This window comes from Hippocampus zosterae, chromosome 8 (assembly GCF_025434085.1).
Source record: "Hippocampus zosterae strain Florida chromosome 8, ASM2543408v3, whole genome shotgun sequence".
NCBI classification, from domain to species: domain Eukaryota; kingdom Metazoa; phylum Chordata; class Actinopteri; order Syngnathiformes; family Syngnathidae; genus Hippocampus; species Hippocampus zosterae.
The window spans coordinates 15,019,474-15,045,728 of NC_067458.1; the positions used below are offsets into that span (position 1 = coordinate 15,019,474).

Consider the following 26,255-nt stretch of genomic DNA (forward strand, 5'->3'; position numbering starts at 1 on the left):
AGTAAAATACTAATCAAACACGAGAGGAATAGCAAGGCACGCAATAATAGTCAGTAGTCATTTAAGTCAGAGTTTTAACCGAGAAGGAATAGACGATAGCAAATGGCACGGCGTGGAATACTCCGGCAGTGAGTATTCCACTGCTGGAGCGCCCAAATATAGCAGGTGCAATTACCAACAAATGGTTGGCAGGTGTGCAGGCGGCAAGCAAGAACGCCTGCTCCCTGCTGTCAAATACGGAACGTGACACACACAGAGACAAACAACCATCCGCGCTCACCCTCAACACTTAGGGACAATTTTGAGTGTTCAATCAGCCTGCCAAGCATGTTTTTGGAATGTGGGAGGAAAAGGGAGGACCGGAGAAAACCCACACAAGCACGGGGAGAACCTGCAAACTCCACACAGGAAGGCCAGAGCTGGAATTGAACCGGTACCTCTGCACTGTGAAGCCGACATGGTTGACTTTTCTCTCAGAGTGGTGAGTTGTTTTACACCAAGTGATTAGTAAATGATTAAAAGACGATTAAAATAAAATGTAATCTACACTGTAATTTAAATTAAATTGTTGTTTTGTTTTGTTTTTCTGATGGCAAAAGTGGTGGCTCCAGTTTTCAAAATGTGGAAATTGGAATTAATCTAAAACACACCTTTGCATCAGTTCTTTATCATCCGTTATGAGTTTGTCTTGAGCAGTTATTTACTGGTTCTGATTCGTATCAGCCTTAACTTAGCATCTCGTTGCCTAGTAGCATCAACTAGCTAGTACTTATGCAAACAAAATGACCCCTCAAGTACAGAGAGGACTTCTGACGTTGTTGCATCGCCGTTGGCTCTGACACTTGTTGACTGCGAGCTCTTCGCGCACGTCAAGATAAGCACACCATGCTGACGTACATGTTTCGCAGTGCTGCTTTCCCCTCTTGGCCTGCAGATCTGTGAAATGTCTCTACCTCTTGCCATTTGGGGTGGTGAAGGAATGCTGACAGGCATTTCTGCCCATCCCTCACGCCCTTCAGGCTTAACAAGACGTCTTGCTCTCAGCAAACATCTCCTTGAGGGGAAAAAGAGACGGGGGGCTGTGTTCCATATGGGCTTCGAAGTCACCGATATAAGTGAATTTTTGTCTGCAAGTGTTCTGTGATTGACAACCGGTGTTCTGCCCGTCATCTAGTCAGTTATATAGGCTCCAACTCAAGAACAGTGTAAGCAGCATAGAATTGGGAGGCATACTGTAGAGAAGTGATGCACGGCGAGATTGTCACGGTGAGGCTCTGACATTCAAGTCATATTTCCAAATTTATGAGTCAAACATGATTGATGCATATTGTCCACTGAATTAAGCGCCTGACATGAAATACAGGTTAAATGGTGTTTTCTGGACTGATGTTTGAAGCAGGTATTTAATTTTTACTCTTCTTTTTTTTTTTTAATTACCATGTTTACCATTTGGTGGTGCACCATTGATAATTTTTTTGTAAGGTTAGATGTAATATTTTCTGTGTTTGTCTTTCAGTAATGGATCACAATAGTTATTTTGAAAAAGCATTTGAAACCATAATTCTTAAATTCAAAGATTTTTTTGTCTTGCTGGGGGGGGGGGGCTAAAAATGTCAAGGTCACAGGCAATTGCCTTAAGCCATTTCAAAACGCCTGCTGCCAGGACTTTTAAAAAGGAAGGAAACAGTAGAATGGTGTTCCCTTAAATTCTTTATTAAATAGTAACAGTTTATACATTTATACATTAAAATGTACTTTTATAAATATACACTTGTCAAGGTAAAAAAAGAGGTACATTTGAATTAATACATGCAAAAAAAACCAACAACTATATTTATAAATCACAACATATTTTCTCAGCCTTTACAATTCCTATCTATTTCATCAACAAAAACAACAATTCCGTTGCATACTTCTATGAGTATCCCATCAAGATCGCTGGAGTAACACTGAAGTACTTGAAGAAATACTTCAGCAGCAGGACTTGCCAACAGCGTGAAGTCAATTTGCTGTCACTCAGGTCAGCTCCTGTCAAACAAGAGATCCGTTTTCAATTGTTAATGCTTGAAGATCCAAACCACTCATGTAAACAAATGGCCAATATGACGCACTTAAGTGGCCCCTTACTTTGTGATCCTGCAGTTTGTTGCTTGCACGTAACTTCCCGTGTACCGGATGTCACACTTGGCCACGTTGTTGGAGAAATCTGACTCCTCCACAAGTTTATAAGGGTTCACTGTTACCTGAGAAAAATGTGGCAAAATTGCACTGAGCATGCTAAATTTTACGTCTCGTTACATTTGCATTACCTGGAGTGTGTAGTTTCCCGGTGGAACGTCAGTGATGTCGATCCATTGGCAGTCGATGTTGGCGTGGTAGGTGTCATAGCAACCGGGACTAAGCCCCTGACAGAGGTTTAAAAAAAAAAGAGGTACAGCTTGGTTTTGCGCATTATTGTTTATGAATCCTTCTGATTCCCCTGTGAGCAGACCTGTGTGTGAGCAGTACAGGCGAAGCGTCTCCGTATACCACGGTCACATGACGTGTCCTCCAGACAGAAACTGGCCTTGTGGCCCTCGGCCACTTTGCGTCCGTTGGAGGTATCCAGCAGGTCATAGTTGCTGAAGGCCTCCATGCTGTGGTAGTGCCTTCGGGGAAGAAAAGCCACAACAGACAGATGGAACCAAAAATCAGTTGACAGGAACACGGAACGATAGGACTGGAATAAAATGTACACTGGAAGGAATGAAGCAACATTAATTGAGCTTACAAAACAAGCCAAGCGGGGAAAAATGACAAGTAAAAAAAAAAATTATAGAATTAACAGATGAAGGAACAAGGGGTGGGGTTCAGCCAATCAGAGGGCACATTTAGTCCCCCAAAAAACCATTCAGACTCACATTCACACCCATGTGCAAGTCTTCAATCAATCTAGCAAGCATGTTTCGAGGTTGTTGTAGGAAGCCACACAGGAAAAGAGACAAACCCCAGACCTTTGACCACAAAAAATGAATGGTCGATGAAAACCAATTCACAGCACAAAACAATTTCAGAGCGAACAACAGTTTGAACGGTAGTTCAATTTTACCACTAAAAACAAACAGAAATCCAAATACCAAATGAAGGAACAATCAACAAACAAAACAACATACTGTAGAATCATAAAGACAAATGCACAATAAACAAAAAGTTAAATAAAAAAAAAGAATGATAGATTTGAACTTGCAAATAACAGAATGAACAAATGATACAAGGCAGTATAGCTCAAACATACAAATCGAGAAATTAAACAGAAGTAGTTTTTTGGTCTTTTTTTTCTCTTGTTTTGTGAAAAAAAAAGATTGACCAAACAACCACGTAAGACAAAACAAGCATAATTCAAGGTACCATGCCATGAAAATGTGATTTTTTTTTCCCCACCGAATTTTGCTTAATATAATCGGTTGGTGAAGTCCCTCGTTATCGAGGAATGCGCCAATCCACACAAATACTGTATTCCGTTTGACAATAATACTTAACCATATTTATAATTTATAATGTATCTATGGATGAAATAGAAAAGCTTGCATTCCCTTTCTCGCCACATGACACGAGAGCGATGCTCCGGGTACGATCAGTGAATTTGGGCGAAGCAAAACATCCACACTTTCTAGTATTATTTTCGCCAATGTCGTCTTTCAGGATCAACCTGTTTCCCTCTTGACTGTTACGCTATTTTTTTTATCGTTCATTAATTGTGATAAAGAACACTGCACTGGATGTGCACCAATGGCATCAAGTGATCGCCAAGTACCAATCAGAGGAAATCTGTTTTCTAACTTCAGTTTGAGGGCAACAGCGATCCAGTCAGAGCAAAGCTCATTTACATCTTAAGGATTAGTGAGAAATTGGCTCATTCAAGATGCCGGGCATTTATGAACCACTTGCTGAAAAAAGGGTATTCTGGCTATTTCCAACCCAAATCATCTTGCAAACCCGATAAAAGGCCATTAAAGGTTACTAAAAAAATAGATTGGGGCATTGGACCTTTAATGTTTGATAAACTAACTATGAACAAACAAAAGAAACTACTGAACAGTAGCGAGAACAAGGTGAACTCACTGATGACAGCTGTGCCATTCCCACTTGTGTCTGGGCTTCTTTGGGAGGAAGTCCACTGTTCCCTGGTTCTTCACACGCTGGGGGAATCTCAGAAGAACCCTGAAATCCAACTCGCTCACCCTCGGATGGTACGCAGACCTGCACGTCATAAAATGTCAGTAAATACATTGGTCTCATATGGTATAATGCACATCTTGCAGCTGTATGGGTGGGGGGGTGGACAAATCGCCCAGATTTTATTGAATTACGGGCAATTGGCAAATACTGTGCAATGCACGGGTCATAATATCATATGCTTTTGCAGTTTTGCCCGCTGGCTTTATCTGAGGAGTTGTTTGTTATACTTGGCAAAGAGATCGTTGGCATATGCCAGTTGCTGTGCCACTCAGCCTCCAAGTGGGCAACAGCCCAGCACGCATCATAATGTGGTACAACTCAAGTGGAAGACCATGCTTCCTTCCTTTTATCTGCATCAGCAGCATCAGACTTTATGACATGGTCTAAAGGGGCTAAAAGTGCCAAATACTGTACCAGCGGTGGGATTATTTTCGCAAAACAGTGTTCAGGTAATGTTTCTTATCACCGACTGTGATGCAACTGGTGTTGGTTTTCATTCTTGCCAAAAAGTTCATCCTTAGTTTCATCAGATTACATCAGAATTTTCCACATATGTTTGAGAGATTTGGGGAGATTATGGCCCAATGAAACCAGACTTTTTGGCCGTAATCCCAAAAGATGTGTTTTGGTACAAATATCATTCCTGTAGAGAAGCATTTTGATGGCAGCATCAGACAGTATGTGCATTTCCTCAGATGGAACTGTCAAGGTAGGGAGAATTCTGAACAGTTTCAAATAAGGGTCAGTGTTAGGACAAAACTTTCTGACTTCTGCTAGAAAGCAAAACAAATATGAGGAAAAGTCCACTTGAATGGCTGAAATGTATTTTCTGTTCATCAGATATGTACTTTCAAAGTTGTTAGGTGTGTGCTGACTCCCATTTAACACAATTTTCGATGGGATTGGTGAATTTTGAACTCAGCCACGTGCCAGTTGTAAGAGGGTGTGCACACTTATGCAACCACATTCTCATTTGTTTACTTTTTAAAAGCTGATAAAAAAATTCACTCGAGAAGTTAAAGGTCATATTATCGCTGGGAAACGTTTTGAAATGATTCGTTTGTCTCCTTTTGATTTAAGGTGACAAAAACATCACATTTGAAGTGGGGTGTCTAGACTTTTTATATGCACTGAAGAGTCATTTTAACATTTGACGATATTCGAAGAGTGGTGCGAGATTGCAATTTTCTTTCCTAATGTGGTCATCTCATGTGCTCAATTGATAGCGGCCCAGATGAAATGCTCTCCCACACAATACATCACCCGCCGGCCAAAGGTTTAGTATAGAAAACAGATGTGCACCTGGACAGGCAGTTCTCCTCAGCGGCACAGCGGAGTGCAAACATTTGCACTCGTTGGATGTAAGATGCAGCTTGGATGTAGTATGGGTCAGGAATCAAGTCTGGGAGACCTACAGAAGACAAAACATTAGCAATGTAAAGTACAGTATAATCTGTATAGTCCAGTCTGAAAATGTCCAAGCAGGAGGTAGAACATTGTATGTGGTGATTTGAAAACTATGTTTATGGTTATTATTGTGGCAGGATGCTGGGTTGGCACGTCTGCCTCACAGTTCTGAGGTTCGGTGTTTGAATGTCAGCTCAGGCCTTCCTTCACAGGAAAAAATGTCTCTTGTGAGACATAGGCCTGTAGTGTTCCCTGGTTTTACGAGAACGTCCTTGTCCTTCTGATAGAGCGCAGAAATATCCACAGTGGAAATTATGTCACTCGTAAGACCCTTCAGAGCATAGTCAGTCCTTCTATTACTGAGTCTCAGTCATTCTACTAGTGCCCCCAATTTATTCTGCTATTGCGCCAATACTTATGCTGAGAACAAAGCGAGCACTAATTGGACAGCAAAGTCGTGCACTGCACGTTAGAATACTGAATAGATGCTCAAACGGCTTTAGAGTGTGTGTCGTACCGTTATGGAAGAAGCTGGTACCGTGGCCCGGTCCTGGTAAAACCGGTCTCGTGGGGGCCCTGTTCCTTTGGTCCGGAGGGTAAACGTTATAGAAAACAGAATTCCTGTGCTGGATATTGTGTGGATCCCGTTGTGGCTCATTTGTGTTATTGGTGGCTGGGATCGGATCGGTCCTCTGTTGCGTATAATGTACCTCGACCACATTTCTGGATAATATCGCTGGTGCGTCAGTCGGTTGCGGTTCACCCCCTCGCTCCGTGTTCAGAGTTTGTGTCGTGTCCCTTTCATCATCACCGGCCACTGTGGAGCGAGGCGTCGGTTGCCTGGGTGCGCCGGTCTCGTCCAAAGAGGAGCTTTGTCCTCCTCCGGAGAACTCCTGATTGGTGAAGGCCGCTGCATTACGGGGTGACCAGGCTTGGTCCCTCGGAACCAAATTCGGCCCCGGGGCGGCAGTGTTGATATGACCCGGATCTGTGGATGTTCTTCTCAGTGGCGGTGGGCGGTGAGCTCGGTTCATGGTGGTCAACAGCAGGTGGGTACGGCCTCTCGACTGCGCTGGTGCTCGGTATTGGGTGCCCGTGGTTAGTAAGCTGTACACCTGGCCGTTGTTCTCCCACTGGAACCTGTGCTTCCACGGGTGGAGTCGTGCGCGCGCAGGATGATGATGCTGCGCGCTACTCAGGCGCACCGCAACATCCAGGAGGCAGAACAGCAAGAAGGCGAATTTCTCCATCTTCGACTTCTCCTTCTGACTTTGAGGAGGTCCAGTACGGTGGTGCCCAAATGTGGAAGTGGGAGTGGGCTGCAGTAGACTCCTGTTTTAAACACACAAGCCATTCCGTCACAGCTCTGTGACACATTTTGAGCAAATGTTTGTCCTGAGACTATTATGAGTCACTTGACAGCACACAGTCAACAAGTGCAGACCTCCACTAAGAAGGGTCAATGATTTAGGACAGGGAGGAACTTTTCCTCAATGAAGGGGCCTCATTTTAAAAGGCAACAGATGAGCCTGGTTGATTCCTTGAGTAGGTTTTTAAAAAAACTTAAATAAGTCAAGTCGTTTCTTTTAATAATAAAAATCATAATCATTTAAAATGTTATTTATAATGAAATTATTTGTACTTATTAACTCCCTTATTTGATGTGAATAGGGTTTTTTGTTGATTTAATTTTATTCTTTACAGAATACAATTATATTAAATAAATCCAAACATTGAATAAACCATTTTAGGGGAAAACAGCTCTATAATGCATTTGTATAGCTACAGTTTGTAATGTAAGAGGGCCTAGATTTTGTAAATGACAACACTCACAACATGACCAACACTCACAAACCCTGGCACCCGTCTGTATTTACAAGGCATTGTCAAACCTTCATCAGTAGCACCCTGAACACGAGATATTCTGACAAACCTGTCAGTCGTGGATGTGATTATGACAAATTGGCGGTGGATTGGTCGCACTTTACAAAGAGAAAGAGACAACATCACAAGCACTGATGGTTTCTGATATATGCATTATATGTGGCCTCACAGGGCGGCATTGCTGTGCCCCAAAATACAATAAAATGAGTACTGGTTTTCTGGTGCTATGAATCACTCTTTAGCGTGTACATTGGGAATTTGCGCCCCCTTGTGGAGGTACGATCTATAAGTCAAGTCAAGTCAACAGTATTTAAAGAGCACTTTAAAACAGCCATCGCTGCATACAAAGTGCTGTACATGGAGCAATTTAACATGCACAATAAACAGTAAGACAAATCGGTAATAAAGGCGGTAGAAAGCACCAAACAGTAAAACCAAGAACAAATCTAAGTCATGCTGAGTCGAATTCCAAAGAATACAAGTGAGTTTTGAGGAGGGCTTTGAAGATGGGCAGCGAGGAGGCTTGCCGAATGTTCAGTGGGAGGTCATTCCAGAGAGAGGGACCAGCAACAGAAAAGGCTCGATCCCCTCTGAGCCTCAGTTTAGTTCTTGGTACTTCTAATAATGTCTGGTCCACAGACCCGAGGCGCCGGGCAGGTGTGTAGGGGCGGATGAGCTCAGAGAGGTAAGGTGGCGCGAGATTATTCAGAGGTTTGAAAACAAAGAGGAGGATCTTGAAAATAACTCTAAAATGAATGGTGAGCCAGTGAAGGGATGCCAGATAAGGAGTTATGTGCTCCCTCTTACGAGGGAGAGGCAGCGGCATTCTGGACCAGCTGAAGGCGCTTAATGGAGGACTGGCTGACTCCAAAGTAAAGGGCATTGCAGTAATCGAGCCGGGATGTGGCAAAGGCATAAATTACTGTCTCAACGTGTTCATGTGAGAGGAGAGGTTTTATTTTGGCCAGCTGTCTGAGGGAGCAAAAAAAAATCATACAAAGACATTATAGCTTTGAATGAGTTTGATCGCAGTGGAGAGAAAATTGAAGTGAAATTCTGCCTGATGAGCGTGACTGTACCGCTTCAGCGGTCGTGTCCCTCAACTTGCCACACGGTGGCAGTACACGCGCTAAAATCAACACCAGCAGAGCGAATCAAATGCTCATAGATATCCAATGCAAGACTCACGGTACCAATAATTGTCTTAGTTTTTATTATTGTGGTTCACTATCTTTCTGACCACTATTGTTACTAATTAGTAAGAATATACTAGTAGTACTAGTAATCCCACGCTTGCCTTTTCTATAGCACTTGCCCTAAAATGGAGTCCCGTTAAATGGACAAAGGTAGAGACGCGGTGGACACCATGGACAGTTGCCAGCCAATAGCAAGACACATGACAAAATAACCATTCAGACTTATCATCACAGCAGAAACCTGTGGGTTAACCATTTGTTCACCATCCCGCCACATTATAAATTATTCTTTGTAAATTGGAGAGGTGTGAATATTATGTAAAACCCCCATGGTCTGTTCCTCCACCAGCACCACAAAAGCACACATCTAAATATATCAACACATGTGCTGGGTGCCAAGCACTCACAGCCTGTAAACAATTTGTAAATATAAATCCACAACGTGTGAGCAACGCGAGTACTTGGACACGTCCGACCATGGTTGAATCACAAGGTTCAGACAGGCAGTGGTCTCATGGCCGTCTGTGACCACATGAGCATGATTCCTCCACTATATCGGGATGCTTCTCATTCTCCTGTCTTGTACTCAGACTTACCTCATAAACCCCTGGCAGACGTGGTGTCTCCTGGCACGTCCCACACGGGGCAATGCGATACCATCAATGAGTGATGCTCAAACTCTCTTCGGAGAGTGAAATGTCAGACTTATAAAAAGGTCAAATGGAAACTAAATCGATTCCGAAACCTTCTCCGGGTCATTAAGGTGTTCACTGGCAAACTTAAAAGGGGAAGTCAAAATTGTTCTTTGGAATATGTTTTAAGCACCCCCACTAATGTAACTAATGTGATATCCGCCTGAGAGTTCTCGGGTCACTGGTTGAAATACAGGCTCCATATTCTCTCCATGGCTGCAAGTGCTGATTGTTTATGTTCCCAAAAAGTGAGTTCAAATGACCATCCATCATAGACATACATAGTACATACGGATAAACTACATTCTTGAGATATTAATCTTGTACCTCTTTATGAATGTGCTTTAGTCTGAGGGTTCACTCACTGTGGTGTTCTATTCAATAAAAGTGTCTAGACTGGATTTGTTTTCACTGTATAAAGCAGCTTGGGATAATGTAGCCATTGTGTTCAGATTATAGTATATTAATTTGACATGTCTACTCTATCCAGTGACTGACACGCATAGGCCGCGACCTTGATGACTTTACTTTGTTTGAGGTTACTTGAGGAGATTTTAAACATGAGCATGTGCTCGCCTGCAGGTTAGACTCACTCACTCACTCTGCTGTCACTTTTAGCACCGGGAAACCAAGCCAGCGCCTTTTCCGACCGCGTCCACCTGTTAGGGCGTCACAACAATCCCCTTGTCACTCCATTTCCACAAGTCATACATGTGTCACATTGCGCCAAGCCACAACTGATGTCAGAAATACAGTTTCAATAATGAGTAACGATAATAAACACAGTTATGACACGTACTTGAGGTGAGCTGCTGCATTTGGCCGAGGCGTCGTTCGTTCATTACGTGACATAAGCGATGGAAAGTTGCACAACATTCACGCTATGGCAACTTCTCTTGGCAGCATGCTCACAGGAACACTGGCATGGACACAGGAGTTCAGAACATTCAAATTCTTCCATTCCATTAAATATATTTTAAAACAGCTTGGCTTATAGATCACTTTGACAAAGCGATTGATCTTTAACTTTACTCATGTTTTTAGCCAAACACCCATCCCTATTGACTACTATGGCTTGGTTTAATTCATATAACTACAAACATTTTGAAACCATTAAAATTTGTTAATTAGTATTGTATGTGCATATGCTGTCAAATATGAATGCAAAACAACCTTTGATATTAATTTTGAGTGTATTTTTAAATGTACATATTTATATACAAAATTAATCCAGGCGCTTCTGTGTAAAATATATTGTAAAACAGTTTGTTTGCTTCAGCAGTTACATTCAAAAAGTGAAACACACATACTGTAGATTCAGTGAACACATGTAAACATACATTTCAGAGGACCAATTCAAATCACATTTTATTTAATCATTTTTATGGCTTTATTTCTTATGTAATATCCTAAATTCTCAAGATGGCAAATTTTTCTTTGCGGAAAACTATAACAATCATGTTATAAAAACTGTTGTGAATATATGCATATACTGCACAGATTCACTCTCTCTCTCTGTCATTGTGAGAAATAATTTACATGAACAGCATCTATTTGCACGAGCACTATTTCGACCATGAAACTCATTTCCCATCTCAGGGCGCCATATCACAAGATCATGTCCTTATGTTACACTAATTACATTTCAAGTTTTTTTCCATGTTGCAATGACTCAGTGTTCATGTCAGACCATGCTCTATATTTAGCATCAGCATGAGGCGTTGTGTTGACCTTAACAATAGAAAATTACGAGATTCTCAGAAGGGATACATGAGGTGATTGTGTCCTAGTTTTGTGAACAATGCCCGCACGGGACTTTCAACCGCACGTGTAGTGATCTGGTGCTAATATGCTAAATCTCGAGGGCTCACTTGTGACGTAGTCTAGAATGCCACGAGAGGTAAAACAGGGTGGCATTTCAGAACGGGAATTAAAAAGGACTGATCCATCCAAGTGAGCAGGCAAAGCTCTCAAAACATACCAGAAGTCAATGTACAAGAAAGGAAAACAGCAACTTCATTTCAGCAAGGTTGTAATAGGAAGGCTATCATTGGGATACAGGAATGACCCCGGTTCCCCTAACTATGATAGAAATATGACACGGTCCAAATCACCTTTTGACAGTTCTCCCAAATATGAATTTTAAGCAAATGAGAAACTACTGTATGATGCAAAAGGTTGCAAGTTAAAGTATGCAACTTAAAACGACAACCACCATTTTCAGTTGGAATTTATTCCCTGATGTTTAAAAAAAGTGCAATTTATTAGTGCTACTTAAGATAAAAGAATGACAATGCTTGATCATCTCAACATGAATACATGTTTATTGGTAGAAGAAAAATGTGACTGGCTTTCAAAGGGTCCGGATGAATAACGGCAAAAAAAAAAAAAAGAAATCAGTTCAACAATCAAGAAAAAAATAGCACTGATAAGTTGAAATGAATTAATGGAATTAAAAAACAAACAATAAAGCTATAAAAAATTAAATATTTGGAGCTATTTACAAGTCTTTGTACAGCACTGTAGTGCTGTCTTCATGCTGCAAGAAAACACAAAAACAGAATGTTACAGTTTGCAATGTAAAAACTGTTTTAAAATGTTATCCATCTCCCAATGACTTCCTTGGTTGGTGCCAAACTCTCGTAACCAGAGTTGGTGCACTCACCTATAAACGATTAAGCAGGTTGTTTTGTATGTCCTCATACACTTGGTTGTAGAGCTCTTCTTTAGATTTCAAGCCATCCAGGTATTCTGTGAACCAAAGACAACCCACCTTTAAAATAAAAGTAATGAGGGTGGGGTGGAAGAGCATCCTTGCTAGATTTACCAATATCTAAGCAGCTGTCTTCCATCTCTCTGCGGTGCTTGAGGTACATTGGCCAAACATGTCCATCAAACAGGCCAGGAGGATCTGGAACAGTGTATTGTCTTGTACTGAAAACAAAATATACTTTACTTTTGGACAAGTGGGATGTATTGGGAAATGATTGCGACAGAAATTGATTTCAGAATTTGAACGTGAAAAAAAAAAACTAGCTACCTTCTCCTCCTCTTGCAGTCTTCATAGGGAATAGAGATGTAATAGCACTTGTCAAAAACGTCCAGGAGCTGTCTGCAGGGGCACATGTGGAAAGGTGATTAACAACACTGACACATGTGAGAAGTGCCCATGTCTCTGCACTGCTTATCATTAGATTCGTATTGAACACAGTCAGGTTCTTTCAGCTGAACTGCTTATCTCGAACTGCAGGAGCGCAGACACTAGATGTCCACAGACTGATTTAAAATCAACCATGTGACACCACCAGCCTCCTCATCCGAAGGTCATTTATCCACTGAGGTAAATTAGCACAGCACTTCAATGACCTCTCTGGTGGGGCATCTCTGTGACACGTTCATGTCTTTTATTACGAGTGAAAGTCCCACTATAAATGTCATAAACACTGCTTGTGTAAAGCTGATGTTTAGGAATTGCAGTAAGTCCCCATGAATACTAAAAGTGCACATCTAAAAACGGCCATGACCCCCGAACACACGAAGCTTGTCTTTCGATTGAGATGTGTCACTTTCACAATTCGGCAACAACTCGTTTTAATTCTATATGCGAACCACTTGATGAATTGAGGCAATGTTTGCCATTGAAACGAATGGTGAACACAAAACGTGCCGTGTGATCACACAGCGGCATGTTGCATACAAGGAAGATTTATTTAGACCGCGGAGCCTTGCTTGCATACCGCGGCCAAAAGGTGCAACCTCTCATTGTGTGGCCCGTTTGCTTGCATGGAGCTATTGTTGTTTCAGCACAAATACAACTGATCTTTATTCCCGTGCATGCCAAGACTGTTTCCAAATAGAAAGTAGTTCAGTAACAGAGGCAAGTTCTGTTGAAACATTTTGTGCGCAAACCAAATTGTTCTTAAACTATGTCATTCATAAATTCACAGTCGTTGGGTGGCACCAGGATGCTATAAGATGGCACAAAAACCCCAACTAGTGTCTACTTATTACTCAGAGCAAATCCTATCAATGGGGGTTTCAGCAAATAACAGGATGATAGATAGATTCAATAAAGATCATCTCAATTGATACTTACGGGTCATTGTAGAGTAGGAAGCCCTCCACAATCAGAATGTGGATCTGCTCATCAGGGTCGGCCACATTTGAGGAAGACGACGACGGGACACCGTGCGAACGGGCAAACTTCACTGGATTCTCCATCCAGCCTTTGACGGTGTTGGTCATGGCCTCCATGTCTAAAGCTGTGATCACTGCAGAACAACATTGCAGAAACGGTACATGAGCAGAGATGAAACAAGAATTGTACAGTAAGGGTAATTGTTGTTGACCCGTCCAAACGAGTGGACTCAGTTAGAGGTTTAACAACAGAGTCGTAAGGGGCCGGCACTCTTCGGTGAGGTCTTACCATCCCATTGTTTAAAGCCGTCCTCCCCGACTTCTATCTGATCGGGTTTCTGAAATAACAGTCACCAAATAAAACATTGCTGCAACCTCACATCCATCTAAACACTTTAAGAGGGTGGGGAGTGTGTCAAGAGATGAAGGAGATGATGTTGGCCATAAGTTAATGGAGTATAGTGTTCCCCCATTATGTTGCAGTTCGTGTTATGCAGTATACGGGCAAGTCCGAACTTCAGTTCAGAGCAGCACTGAGGTTCACTCGAAGAAATTTAACAGTTCAAAACTAGAAATAAGAATCATGTAATACAGTCACATAATTTGCTTTTTTAATGTTTGTTGCTCCCACTCAGCAGAGAATATGATCTTCCTAAAATAAACCCTGAACCAGATGTGTTTAATATTTATGAACAATCTCATTTCAAGGACAGAATTGATTGATCCGTTTCACCATCGATGCAGCCGGTTTTAGCAGAGGTGGCTGGCATCATGAGATGTTTAAGGCAAAGAAAATAAATACATTGATATGACTGAGGCCATTATTTTGACAATGTGCCTTTGAGTATTGTTGTACGCTCGGTTTTTAAGTGTTGTTGCATGCAAGGAAAAGTTTACCAAGTGAATCAATTTAAATGTGTTAAATAATGTGGGATGGGTAAAATAATGTAAATAAAGCACATTATCTCTACTTCATAAATTTTCATGTATTGCAGGTGGTTCCGAACATTTATCCGCGAGATAAACGGGGCTTCACTGTAGAGTACAGCTGACAGAAGAAGTACAGTATGGCTAAAGCACTTACAAAGATAAGCAGATGGGAGCATGACTATGGGTCGGGGTGTTGTGGAAGGAGCTTGAAGTACTTTGTTTGCACGCAGGCTATATTCAACTAATGAAAAGTGATTTGGGGGAGGGGTGTGGGGAGGAAAACCCCTAAATCAAATTTTGCTTGCTAAAACTCACCTTGTAAAAGTCATCCTGGTGCACGACACAACAGTTAGGCAACGCCTTGAGCAACTTATTAGTCAATGTCGTTTTGCCACCATTAGTGACTCTGCAAAACAGAAGAAGAGGCGCAACCATATAAAACTGGAAAAATGTTTTCAATGCAGTCACTTTGTACTGCCAGACAAAATGTAAGCATTAAATGATTCAAAGTGGCCTACAGTAATATGCCATTTGACTGGGAAGATGTTGAAGGTGAGAGTCCATGATGTGACTAAAGGCAGGTGCATGGCAATAAATGAAAAACTTGAGCGGGACATTTGAAATTTTACCATGTGAGCCTTCTCAGAAATGGAGGGAGATTTAAACAAGCATTAACCAAAACCATGAAGAGCAGTAAATGTAAAAAACGTTTTAACTGTTTCAAAAAACCTGTCATTTATTCCCATTTTATGTAAACTGCAAACACATTTAGTTTCACTATTCTTTTAGCTAGGGTCTCGTCTTGTGGTAGCACAATGCTACACCACACGAGGCACACTGCTTACAGGTGCAGCTCATTCTAGTTAAATATTTCAGAAGAGCTCGTTTATTTCAGTAGTTTGAGGCAAATCAAATTACGTAGGAACTGTCCTTCTAAAAACATTTAGTGTTCATGTTTTCCATCATCTTTGAGCGGGGAAATGCGCTTTTCGCCACTAAAACCCTCCCCCTCCCCAAAACATAGAAACGGACATTTTAAAGTGGCCTCAATTTTGAGACAGTAGTGTATATAATAGTCGACTTTATTTATTTATCTCATTGATTACAGTGCTAAATTTCCTTGGGGCCACGTGTGATGCCGCGTTCTACAAGTATCACTACTAAACAAGGGAACAGCTAAAACATTTTAAACACACACATGTTTCTAGTAAATACTGTATTGGGGGAAAAGACGTGTCAGCCATGTCAAAGGATCAATGCGGATACGTCTGAGCAGTTTGGCCGAAGCTCATGTTTTGAATCTCCCTCCATTTTGGGGTGACGTCTCGCGGTACTTTTGAAATATCCCGCTCAATTCAATTGGACGCCGGGCGTTAACACTTCAAGAGTCAGGGAGTCGGTCACCAAATGCACACATCACATCGTACCAAAAACCGTTTTTGTCGTCTCACTGCAGTTTGTAACTAACTGTATGTCATTTTGTTGTAATGTAAGCGAGACGCAGGTTAAGTAGTTAACTAGCAAACAAGGTTTGGGTAACAGTTCCAAAGACTTACCCCCCAATTCCTATAACGTATTTCATCTTTTCCTCTCTTCTCAGTGGTTCTTCTCAAATGAAGAAAGACAAAGTGCCGCTATGTCTTTAAAAGCCCCGCAAAGACGTACTCTACCAACTACTATGACTTCACTCATTGAAAGTGAGCGCGAGCAATAGGAATTTATAGCTTCTCGAAGACGCGTGACGTCACGTGAGACGCAGGACTACGTCAGCACCTCTCGTCGGCCAATCAGATAACTCTAAAAAGGAATTTCTGGCTCATCAAGACCTGCAGATTCTCCCGTATTTCCGTATTGCTCTGCACCTGTTTTTAGCGATCATTCTCCCTCGGTTCTGTAATATTCCTGTGTGTATCATATAACCATGTGCTGTCACAGGACTCCCAGTTATCTAAGATCCACATGGGTCTTGTCAGGTGAAATATAAAAAGTCCCAAATTAAGCCTTGGTTGAAGTTTACTTCATCAGTTTTACCCCAATGTACACCTTGTTATTTCATGCCATAGTTCCTGAATAAATTTCACTCTGGATTGTCATGTTAAGATGAAATATGAAACAAGCAAAATACCAACTAGATTTTAGGGAGGGATTATTTATTTAGTTCAATTTACAAAGCAGAGTTAATCATCTAACTATATGTCTGAATAACAACAAAAACAATCTGTTGTATCGCAATCAAAACAGCAAAAAATAAAGAAATAATTAAAACAGCCAGCGTCTGTGTGACTATTTATGAACAAAAGGAAAATCATTTTGGAAAGTTGTGAGTTCATGTTTGTCTTCACAGCATTGCGATAACGGCACAGAATTTGGCGACATGTGAGAAGTCAGTATGGCTAATTGTCATATTTCATCATTTTTATCAATGACTTCAACATGGGGGACTAAACAAAACAAAGATCATCGGGCTTGGTAGATGATTTCAAGGGAACTCTCGATTTCTCTGAATAGTCACAAAATATCAAATTAATTGAGAAATTAAAAGTAACAAATAACATTTGTCATATTTCTACGCATTTCAAGTTAATACTAATAAAACTAAATACATTTCAAAGGCCATCCCACTACCAAACAAATCACACAATTCCAAATGTTGAAAGCGATACAATGATGCACGTTTAATAGAAAAATAATTTGTGGCATTTTGTACTGCCGCTACCATAACTGTTGCATCAATGGAAGACAATAGAGGGAGTGCAAAAGGAAAACCAATAGCTCTCCACAAAAAGGGATATTTGAGAAAGGTTCAGACTTGGGGTTTATCCGGTCCAGTATTAAAATGTAATTTCTGTGTTAAACTGACAAAATGCACTTATGCCTTTTAATTTGCATTTATAAAAATAAAAGTGTGTCTGTGCTTTGAAGAGTAGTGCAAAAAGTACAGTATGTAAACTTCAATAACCAAAATGAGCAAAACTAAGTGATACCAAAATTCATCTATTTTATGTTCAATCTATTTGTATGATCGTAAACATGCTATAAAGAAGAAGGGAAGCTCTAATTCATTCATGTTTTAAAATCAGCAGGATTATCCCCTTTTGGAAAATACAGTGCAAGGTGGCTGCAGATGAACACATCCTTTGACGTGTATGATTTATCAATACGGAGAAAGTACAATGAAGGATTTAAAACAGTTTGTTCATTACTTCTACCAGGAAGTTTATGTTATTCTTTTCAGTTATGTTTGTTTGCATTTCAGCAGGATTATCCAAAATGATTGTTCAGCCTTGGTTTGCGGTTATTTGTAGCTTAAGTCAAAAGGGTGTAAATATGTAGTAAACTGGTATGAGCGTGCATGGGCAAATGGTTCACATACCTCTGCTTTTTAAACGCAAGCGATAGAGGCACATGGTAAAATGTAAAAGTAGAGATGGAGCTCATAGAGAATGACCTTGTCGGTGCATCATGGACATTCTCGATTCTCTGGTCAGTAGAACAAATGAGAGAGCTTGAAAGGCTTTATGAAATCACAACATGCAGCAAAATCAAATAATGTATTGCAGTATTTACACCCAAAACACTTTTTACCCAACCGCTCTTCTATCCATCTGGTTTTACTTTCTGATTGGGCCTCTGATAAACAGACCCTCACTTGCATCATTTGTGCAGTTTTTACCGGGATGTGGAGAGGGAGAAATCCTTTTGTCAGTCTTCCAGTGAAACATGGAGGACAAATGTTCAACGTGAGTCACTCAAAGATTAAAGTGCAAAAGTTCACCAGTCAAGTCCAAGGGAAGATCCTTTGCAAATGCACATTTGCCACTGTAATGTGTTCGAAAGATGATGAGCCCACAAGGAAGCACACACGGAGTCTTTGCGGCTTTGATGAATAGATTGATGCTCCAAGTGGCACACTGCAGCAAAAGAACGTGTGAATGAATTATACAGAAGTGCAAAAAAAAGAAAACAAGATTTTACTGCATTAATGTGAACAAGCAACCTATTTTTTTTCTGAAGACATTTGTCTGATTTACTTAAACGTAATGTGAGAATTACTTTACATATTTTGATGCAATTAACATGTTGCATCAGCATAAGGGTAGAGATGACAGGACAATTTCACGTGATCCAATACAAAAGGATGTCTGAAAAGTTCTGCTTTAATGAGGATAATACTTTCATTTGTACTGTTGGCTCTTTGCATTGTTGTAAAATTTCATCTATTCAATCTAAACAAAAATACTAGAAACACATCATACCACAACACGAAACATATTGTCAAACGAATACCTCTCCGATTGTTTTAATGAAATTATCCTGGTTTTAAAAAATTGTTTTGATCCAGCTGATGTATTGAATTTTATATTATATCAAATACAAATCAAATCAAATCCGTCCCAAATGCATGGGACACAATCAATGTTAATAAAAATTATATTATATAACCACAGGTCATATTACCTTTTTAATGAGAGAATTCTTCCCTTTTCATAGTCCCTGCTCTACAATCATTGACTTTGGCCTGGAAAGAGAGGATGTTTTTTAAAATGTATAAAAATAGCATTCAATAATTGAAAATGTACAGCCACTGGAAAACACTTCGATGCCAGCACCTGTCTGACTTTTTCTTGACTGGTTCTACCTGCTGCCTCTCCTCTTGCTCCATCCTACACACATTAAAAAGAACTTGAAGTAATACTGTAGTATGCATAAAGGAATAGAGTGAGAGATCAATAATAACGACTAAAACCGCACCTCTCCCTGCGAGCTTTAATCCTCTCCTCGTCAAACCTGCAATGAATCAAAATGTCTTATGTTTACATTTAATCCTGCCAGGAATATTTTAAAAATAATGAAATGGAAAATATAAGACTGTAACAGCTAGAACATTTGAAATCAGATCTACAGCTCTTTTTCTCTTCTTAGTGTAGAAGAACTTACTGCATAACACATTCTGGTACATGTACGTGCTCCATAGGGACCATTAGGGACAGTTCATCCAGGCTGTGAACATACTGGATCTTATTCATGAACTTCACACTGTAAATGGCAGCAAGAGAATTACAGTCAATACACTAATGGCATATAAAGTACTAAGGCCCTCAGATTTTTACCAATATAGTTTGATATGCATTTAACCTGATCCCCTACATACCACTAAAAGCCCCCACCTAACGTGTCTGTACAAAAATATAACAAAATACCTTTCTAAATGGTAACATTATCTTTGAGTCCATATTGGCTTGCTTGCGGGTCTCACCTGATAAAGGGCCTGGAAATTGCCAGCACAGTGCGTATGAACCAAGTAGGATGAGCAATGACCAGAGACTTCAAGTTCTTCCTCAACCTGGTCTCAAAAGACAGAAAAAGAAAGACTCAAATATCTTGCCGTTCTGTTTGAATGGACAACCTATTAACAAGAATGAACCGACAAAAGCAGAAAGAAACCAGGGAACTACTATTTACAAGCAAACTCGAGAAGCACCTGGACAAAACATTTGTCTACATCCATTTGCCACATTAATTAATATTTCAAAGTCTCTTTCTCACCTTCTGTCAATCATTTGGTAGCATTTCTTGAGCCAGCCGATTCCAGGCATCTTACTCCTGGGTGTGGCTCCATTCATGTAGATGATCAGGTAGTCTTCGGCTACGAGCATCTCAAGACTGCTCACCACATACCTAAAGGAGCAGGCGAGGGTGACTCTTATTGTCTAGTATTGGCTATTATAATATCATCTTTTATAACTTGTTGTGTACTCACAGGAAGAGGTTTTCCATGACGTAGTGGTACTCTGGGATGCTGCTGTCAGGCAGGTAGCATGCAGAAAATACAATGATGGCGTTCAGGCCTTCCCCAAAATAACCTGAGGAAAGGGTTTGGATTTGCAACAAAAAAAACCATTAAACCATAAGTACAAAGCAGATGACTCACTAAACATTCCCTACTTCATTCTCACTAACCTCCATGTGAGATGACTCTTTGGTAGGGTCTAATGATCTGCATGTCAATCCTGTGCTCCTGTTCTCCAATGATCACCGTCCTCCACAGGCGTCCGTTGTTGGCGTTTCCTTCCTCCTCCAAGTCTCCCGTACCACCAGTCGGACCCGCTTTGGCTGAGGCCACTGGAGTGTCATCTGGAATGACACAATGATGTGTCTTGTTGTTTATTGCACATTTTTTAGAAGAATGTAGTGTCATGGACACTATCAAGATAAGCGATAATATGGTTGAGTTGAGTAATGATAGAACATCTTAAATCAAGTAGAAGAAACACTCTAACTTCATACAGCAAACCCCAACCCCTAGGTCACCGCGCTGGTTTGAGGTTTACGAAAAACGATTTTCAAGACAGTCACCAGGTTTTCTTCCTACCTTCCCACTCCAGGTCATTGCCATTGGTGATAAATTCGAGCGAGTCCGTCTCATCTGGCGTTTCGATGTCATCCACGTTGATGTCCAGGTCGTCAGGTGTGTCCAGAAAATCATCCGACAGCAGGGATCCCTCGCTTTTATCCAGGGACAGAGTCATCTCCGGGGCAACCAATGTACGGCGTGTTCGATGCGAGGACGATACACCTGCGCCTCCTCCAGGTGGGCTCACATTCATGGAGTTGGGAGGGGCTATGAAGTGAAAAGGAAAGTTAATGCAAGCATGTTCCAAAAATGGGCAATCCAGAGGTTCTCAATGACTTGTCTTACCTGTTCTGTTGTCTGTGAGGCCACATGTGGGGTCCATGTCTCCGTACTCAGGTAAAAGTCTGAGTGACAAATAACAGAACGTTAATGTATAAAACTCAAGTAATATTCAGCATATATAATATAGCATAATAAAATAAAAAGATTAGTTGCAGACAAAAGAAATGGCCTTCAATGATGTTTGAAATTGTTGGAGAGATAATAGGTTATCAATATTTTGACCCCATCTGTGGGAAGCTACAGTGGAGTAGAACTGTACCGCATCACACTGAGATGTGATCTTTTTTTTTTTCTTATTTGGTGTACTACACAATCGTCCACCAATGCCCCAAAATGCTAATTTGGATCAGGACCAAAGTCTAAGCCTTGAAAGATACCTCTCTGCTCCACATGGCGGGATTTTCAGTAGAACATTTTGCATATTCATTGACAAATGAAGGAAAATACTGCAAGGCATTGCAGTGAGGCCACATTAAAATGATCCAGCCGACTTTGCTTAATAGGTCCTCCCTTTGACCATGTTCAAGACCTGCACGAAGATCAATTAACAATTAATCTTGAACATTAGGGTCTTGAAAATAGCACAACTTTTGCATTTGTATGTAGCTCTCAATTAACTGTGCTTGTGTACCTAATATTGTGGCCAGTGTGTGCATACACTGCACTCTGTGTATGCTGTCCACTGTATGAGAGAATATCAAAAAAATCCTCACACAAAAGCATGGTAGATTATTCCAATTACTATAATGTCCAGTGGACCATTTAAAACAATAGTTTGGCCACTAATCCATCTTAACACAGAAAATGGGAGCGCGAAGAAGAGGATGGTAATTAACTTCTCTCTGGGGACAGATGAAGATTACAAGGCTGCCAGGCAACATGAGGCAGAGCAGAGGAGGGGGAGAAGGAAAAGGGAGGACAGAAAATGCGGTTCAAGGGGAAGAAAACGTTGAGTGCAACCCAAAATGCTTTGCTTGTGTGTGCTGTGAGTACGTAGAACCAGACGGACCATTTCATCGTTTGTAAACAATGCAAAATATGATCACAGACTCCGTGCCAGTGATGCAGGGAGCTATACTGCAGTCTGTCTTAGCAGCTGAGGTGGCATCAGCACGTTTGCACATGTGCTGCACTCCTGCGTATGCTTCATCATCCCTTTTGCAGGAGAATGGTGAGCACCAGAGGGGCCACTGATAAACAACCTCAGCATCCCCTCCCCCCTTTGTAAAATGGTAAAATGGTCCCTCTTATATATATATATATATATATATATAAAAGTACCGGTACATATAATGACACGAGAACAGCGATAGAGTTTTTTCTCATAAGCAAGAAAATCCCTCTGGCTACATTTCAACCAGCAATGTGAATATTAAGCAATGCTAATGCTTACCTTACAAACGTGAGGTCAAATCAGTATTACGGACTTCACGTGCCTTTATCTTATTCGTTATTCTAATTCATTCCCTGTCTTCCCTTCATTAGTTTCGCACAGAGCATCTCTCAAAGGCCATTTTTATAGAGCATCTGCTGCAGCTTATTTCTCCTTCGCTTTCTCTCCACCAGTAAAACCTGACACCATTTCAGCAATGGCAAGGTGGTGTTTTGGATCGATGTCTTCTGCTGCATCACATGACCATCCCCAGACCATTCACAAAGAGAGTATCGCACCTGCTCTCTGCTTGAGGCAGGAGGGGGGAGGGAGGAGGAGCGCTCTGTTCCATCACATTTGTGCTCTTTTACAGTCCACCGAGCTTTTGCTCGACCTTACATTTTTTTATCTGATCACATCGTTACATATACTTACACAATTAACAGTTTCATCAAAAATGTTAAGATTATGATGTCACATTATTCTGTATTACTTTTAAATATGCCTACATTACTTGTCTGTTGCTTGTGCTTGAGAGCAATCTGTTTTGTTTTTTTTTTGTTGTAATGGTTAATTAGTTGTCAAAGGGCATTTATAGTAGACAATCCAAACATATGATCATGAATAATTATCTTTATTGTGTACAAAGTAGCGGTATGCTGTATCTCACCTAGGGAAGTCTTCATCCTGCCACTCGTCTTTCACTTCCATGCTCTCCATTCTGAGTGTCGCTTCTGTAGTGCCCATCCCTCAGTAAGGTAAGCAGGGGCCTAAAAATAAAAGCAGACATACAGTTTGTTTATAAAAACAACAATTTATTTAAAAAAGGAGGAGACCGTGAGGAACTACTCAGCCAGCTCCATTGAAGAAATGTGAAATTTAAATAGAAAAGGAAACCATTTGCTTTTTTGGCTGGATTGCATTCAATCAATTTATACTTTATGATGACACTTAGGGGTTGAAAGCATTGTTCTCTACCCCTGCCTACTGTAGCACATGTGAGAAGTATGTGATGAAGCCCATTTTGTGGGTCAAGTCAGATACGGATTTCCTCGTCACAGGTAAAAATCAAGAGGCCATTGTTTGAGAATGACATGCACACTTATTTCTTCCAAGCTTCCTTTTAATCACATTCTTTAACTTGTTGCAATGTTTTATCTTTTGCACATCTACAGATTGAGTACAGTCAATGAAACAATTTGACGCATGTTCGCAGTTTAACTAATGATGGATGCAGAATAATGTGCACTGTATAAGAGAAACCATTTGTGTTCTGCACAGTGGATACTTGGATTTGAAATTCTTGATCGTGTCCCCATCCTTGCAAAATTTTGTCTTGTGCCTTCGGTGTATAAGAATTGGGCAGTGTGCAGGGATCCCACTGAGGCAACATAGTGGACTAAAGATTTGCATGTCTGTCTCACAGTGGAACAGGTTCAAATCTCAGTCTTTCTGTGTGGAGTATGTTCTTTCATGCCTGAGTGGATTTTCTCTTTGCACTCCAGCTTCTTCCAACGTTAAATAACATGCATGACAGCGTCAATTAAGATTCTATATTGCGCATTAAGTGTGAATGTGTCTCAGTAGTTTTTTAGGCTCCGATTTATTGCAGATGAGTTCAAGATGTAGCTTGTGTCTCACACAAAGTCTGCTTGGATAGACTACTGCTCACCTGTATTAATATTATTACTATTGCTGAATTTGAGTGAATAGAGTTTCATTGTGGAAAAACATAATAATAATAATAATACATTTTATTTGTGGGCGCCTTTCTCGAAACTCAAGGACACCTTACAACAAGCAGTTAAAATCACGAGTACAATGTTAAAAACAACATCAAATAAGATAAGAAAATAATACAACAAAAATAAATAAATAAATAAAATAATGGCTTTATGGTCCGAGTGAATAGGCTTGTCAAAACAGATGTTAACATAACCAAAAACAGTATATTAGAATCATCTCTCATTACTGCAAAATAAAACCACAACAATAAACCTATTTAGATAAAAAGCTCCTCAAAACCATTTGAGGTTATAATTTTAGCAAAGACACATCATGTACAGTCAAGGTTAACAAACAGGACAACACCCGAAGGGATGACATGCATAGAAATTCAAACGAAATGCTATGTGGGGAAAAAATGGGCATTTTACTCTGCTGATTTCCACCCAAGGCAGGGGGGGGGGGCTGTATGCACAAGAAGGCTTACATTGCTGAAAAGGAAAGCCAATGCACCAAAGTATTGGGCTCTTTTTGTCAAACGTGACAATATGAATCTTAATCTCCAATCTGGGTCCCACTGCATTTCTAGGGTGACCCAGAGCAGTTAGCCATCACATCAGGTCAACTCAGCATCTGGCATGATGTCAATGACATACTCACATTAGATCGTGGCGGTCTCCTTCAAATTCTTTAGATCGTCTGTCTGTCCGTATGTATGTATATGTCCTTCCTTCTCTTCAATCACAGGAGCAAAAATGTGAGCTGATCCTCCAAACTGACACAAATGCATGTGTCCCCTTTTGCCCTACTTCACATGCACATATACTCATGCACAGACACACAGACAGTGTCCTCAATGTCAGTCGCTAGCCAGCAGCAGGTGCTTGAAGACAGGGGGCACCTCTGTACTCTGCTCTGTGAACCCCCACCCTCTTCGTTTCCCTTCCTTCGCGTCTGTCCACCTTTGTTGGGATGAGACTGACTGTGAAGAGCGTGTCCACAGACTGCCTCTTAGTAGCCCTGATGTCCAAATCGAATTTCTTCAGTCAGAGTGTATCGGCTGCGGCATCATGATCTCGTCACTTCTCTCTATACTGGCTTTGAATATCCACTTTTTCCTGACCCTACTTTTAGTGACTGGATTCTACAATGGGAGAAGCTTTTTTTAATCCTGAAGCAGCTTGAAGCACTGATCTCTGTAATAATCATGCTGCAGTTGTCAGTGGTTCTCGATGTCGCCAGTGTTCCCTGGCAACAGCATCCCTTTCTCCCCTCCCACCCATGTCTCTTTCACACCCACTGCCTCAACTCTCAAATCCCCTCTGCACACATTCATTATTCAAGATGCTGACTGACTTCCAGTGTACTCAGCCAATCAGATCAGCTTTGGACCATGTGCAGATGACTGAGAAGTCTGTCCATCCATCTATTCATTTTCTGTACCGTTTATTTCCATTAGTATCATTGGTGTGCTGGAGCCTTTCCAAACTGACTTAATATGAAAGAGGCGGAAATACCCTGAACTGGTTGCCAGCCAATTGCAAGGCAATTTTTAATTATAATATGGGGATGGGAACCTTTTTTTGGAAATTAAATTTCAAACAAGTGGATTCTCTTGCTGTTTTGTCGACTTAAAACTAATTTTAATGAATTAATTGCTTTCAGATTGCAGTTGATAGTGGTTCAAAGGATATTTTCAAAATGGCCACCAAAATCCTTCAAAATTACAAATTTCCCACACAAACCCTTAAAAATCTGTCAAAATATTGGTTGTAATATACCTCACTATAAATTTTATTGATCAGTAATAAAACAAAATAGATTAATCCGATTATTGCTTGTGGTAATGTGTGATTGTCTTATTCTAGCCATAGTGGGGGTGAGTTACTCTGAAAGTACGCAATTGGAATCAAGCACTGCTTTACAGTAGCAGTTGCTACATATCTAATTAGGTATTTTAAGCATTGTTTCCAATAATGCATCTCGTCTGCAGATTA

The 26,255-nt window shown here is 40.7% G+C and overlaps 3 protein-coding genes across 5 annotated transcripts; all 3 read right to left on the reverse strand.

Moving 5' to 3' along the window:
- Positions 1-1,736: 1,736 nt before the first annotated feature.
- loxl5a (lysyl oxidase-like 5a) lies at positions 1,737-7,176 on the reverse strand. The gene is made up of 7 exons (XM_052073684.1): positions 6,143-7,176; positions 5,521-5,629; positions 4,102-4,239; positions 2,492-2,648; positions 2,310-2,405; positions 2,128-2,243; positions 1,737-2,028 (listed from the first exon to the last, which is right to left on the reverse strand). The coding sequence occupies exons 1-7, from the start codon at positions 6,873-6,875 to the stop codon at positions 2,022-2,024; spliced, it is 1,356 nt and encodes a 451-aa protein (XP_051929644.1). The 5' UTR covers positions 6,876-7,176; the 3' UTR covers positions 1,737-2,021.
- A 4,527-nt stretch (positions 7,177-11,703) lies between these two features.
- mibp (muscle-specific beta 1 integrin binding protein) lies at positions 11,704-16,193 on the reverse strand. Of its 2 annotated transcripts, XM_052073693.1 has the most exons (8): positions 16,021-16,193; positions 14,780-14,870; positions 13,824-13,872; positions 13,494-13,668; positions 12,438-12,509; positions 12,225-12,331; positions 12,063-12,148; positions 11,704-11,936 (listed from the first exon to the last, which is right to left on the reverse strand). In XM_052073693.1, exons 1-7 carry the CDS (start codon positions 16,044-16,046, stop codon positions 12,063-12,065), a joined length of 606 nt encoding a protein of 201 aa, XP_051929653.1. In that variant the 5' UTR covers positions 16,047-16,193; the 3' UTR covers positions 11,704-11,936. The 2 variants fall into 2 exon arrangements, with proteins under 2 accessions (XP_051929653.1, XP_051929654.1); XM_052073694.1 differs by lacking the exon at positions 13,824-13,872 and having other exon boundaries at positions 16,021-16,173.
- Positions 16,194-16,597: 404 nt separating this feature from the next.
- atcaya (ATCAY kinesin light chain interacting caytaxin a) lies at positions 16,598-25,542 on the reverse strand. 2 transcript variants are annotated; one of them, XM_052073685.1, is made up of 13 exons: positions 24,919-25,542; positions 23,204-23,303; positions 21,165-21,223; positions 20,838-21,086; positions 20,426-20,599; positions 20,226-20,328; positions 20,012-20,143; positions 19,722-19,808; positions 19,403-19,501; positions 19,217-19,252; positions 19,075-19,128; positions 18,923-18,983; positions 16,598-18,375 (listed from the first exon to the last, which is right to left on the reverse strand). In XM_052073685.1, exons 2-12 carry the CDS (start codon positions 23,278-23,280, stop codon positions 18,950-18,952), a joined length of 1,104 nt encoding a protein of 367 aa, XP_051929645.1. In that variant the 5' UTR covers positions 23,281-23,303; positions 24,919-25,542; the 3' UTR covers positions 16,598-18,375; positions 18,923-18,949. The 2 variants fall into 2 exon arrangements, with proteins under 2 accessions (XP_051929645.1, XP_051929646.1); XM_052073686.1 differs by lacking the exons at positions 23,204-23,303; positions 24,919-25,542 and adding an exon at positions 22,555-22,790.
- Positions 25,543-26,255: the final 713 nt, after the last annotated feature.

Coding starts and splice junctions, on each gene's coding strand:
- loxl5a (XM_052073684.1), bottom strand. CDS start 6,875: ATGGAGAAATTCGCCTTCTTGCTGTTCTGCCTCCTGGATGTTGCGGTG. Junction 4,240..5,520: donor GAGGAGAACTGCCTGTCCAG/GTGCACATCTGT, acceptor TATGACGTGCAG/GTCTGCGTACCATCCGAGGG. Junction 2,649..4,101: donor GAATGGCACAGCTGTCATCA/GTGAGTTCACCT, acceptor TCTTCCCCGAAG/GCACTACCACAGCATGGAGG.
- mibp (XM_052073693.1), bottom strand. CDS start 16,046: ATGAAATACGTTATAGGAATTGGGGG. Junction 13,873..14,779: donor ACCAGGATGACTTTTACAAG/GTGAGTTTTAGC, acceptor CTGTTATTTCAG/AAACCCGATCAGATAGAAGT. Junction 12,332..12,437: donor GACTGCAAGAGGAGGAGAAG/GTAGCTAGTTTT, acceptor TTTTGTTTTCAG/TACAAGACAATACACTGTTC.
- atcaya (XM_052073685.1), bottom strand. CDS start 23,280: ATGGGCACTACAGAAGCGACACTCAGAATGGAGAGCATGGAAGTGAAA. Junction 20,600..20,837: donor CAATGACCTGGAGTGGGAAG/GTAGGAAGAAAA, acceptor GTGTCATTCCAG/ATGACACTCCAGTGGCCTCA. Junction 19,809..20,011: donor TACCAAATGATTGACAGAAG/GTGAGAAAGAGA, acceptor TTTTGAGACCAG/GTTGAGGAAGAACTTGAAGT.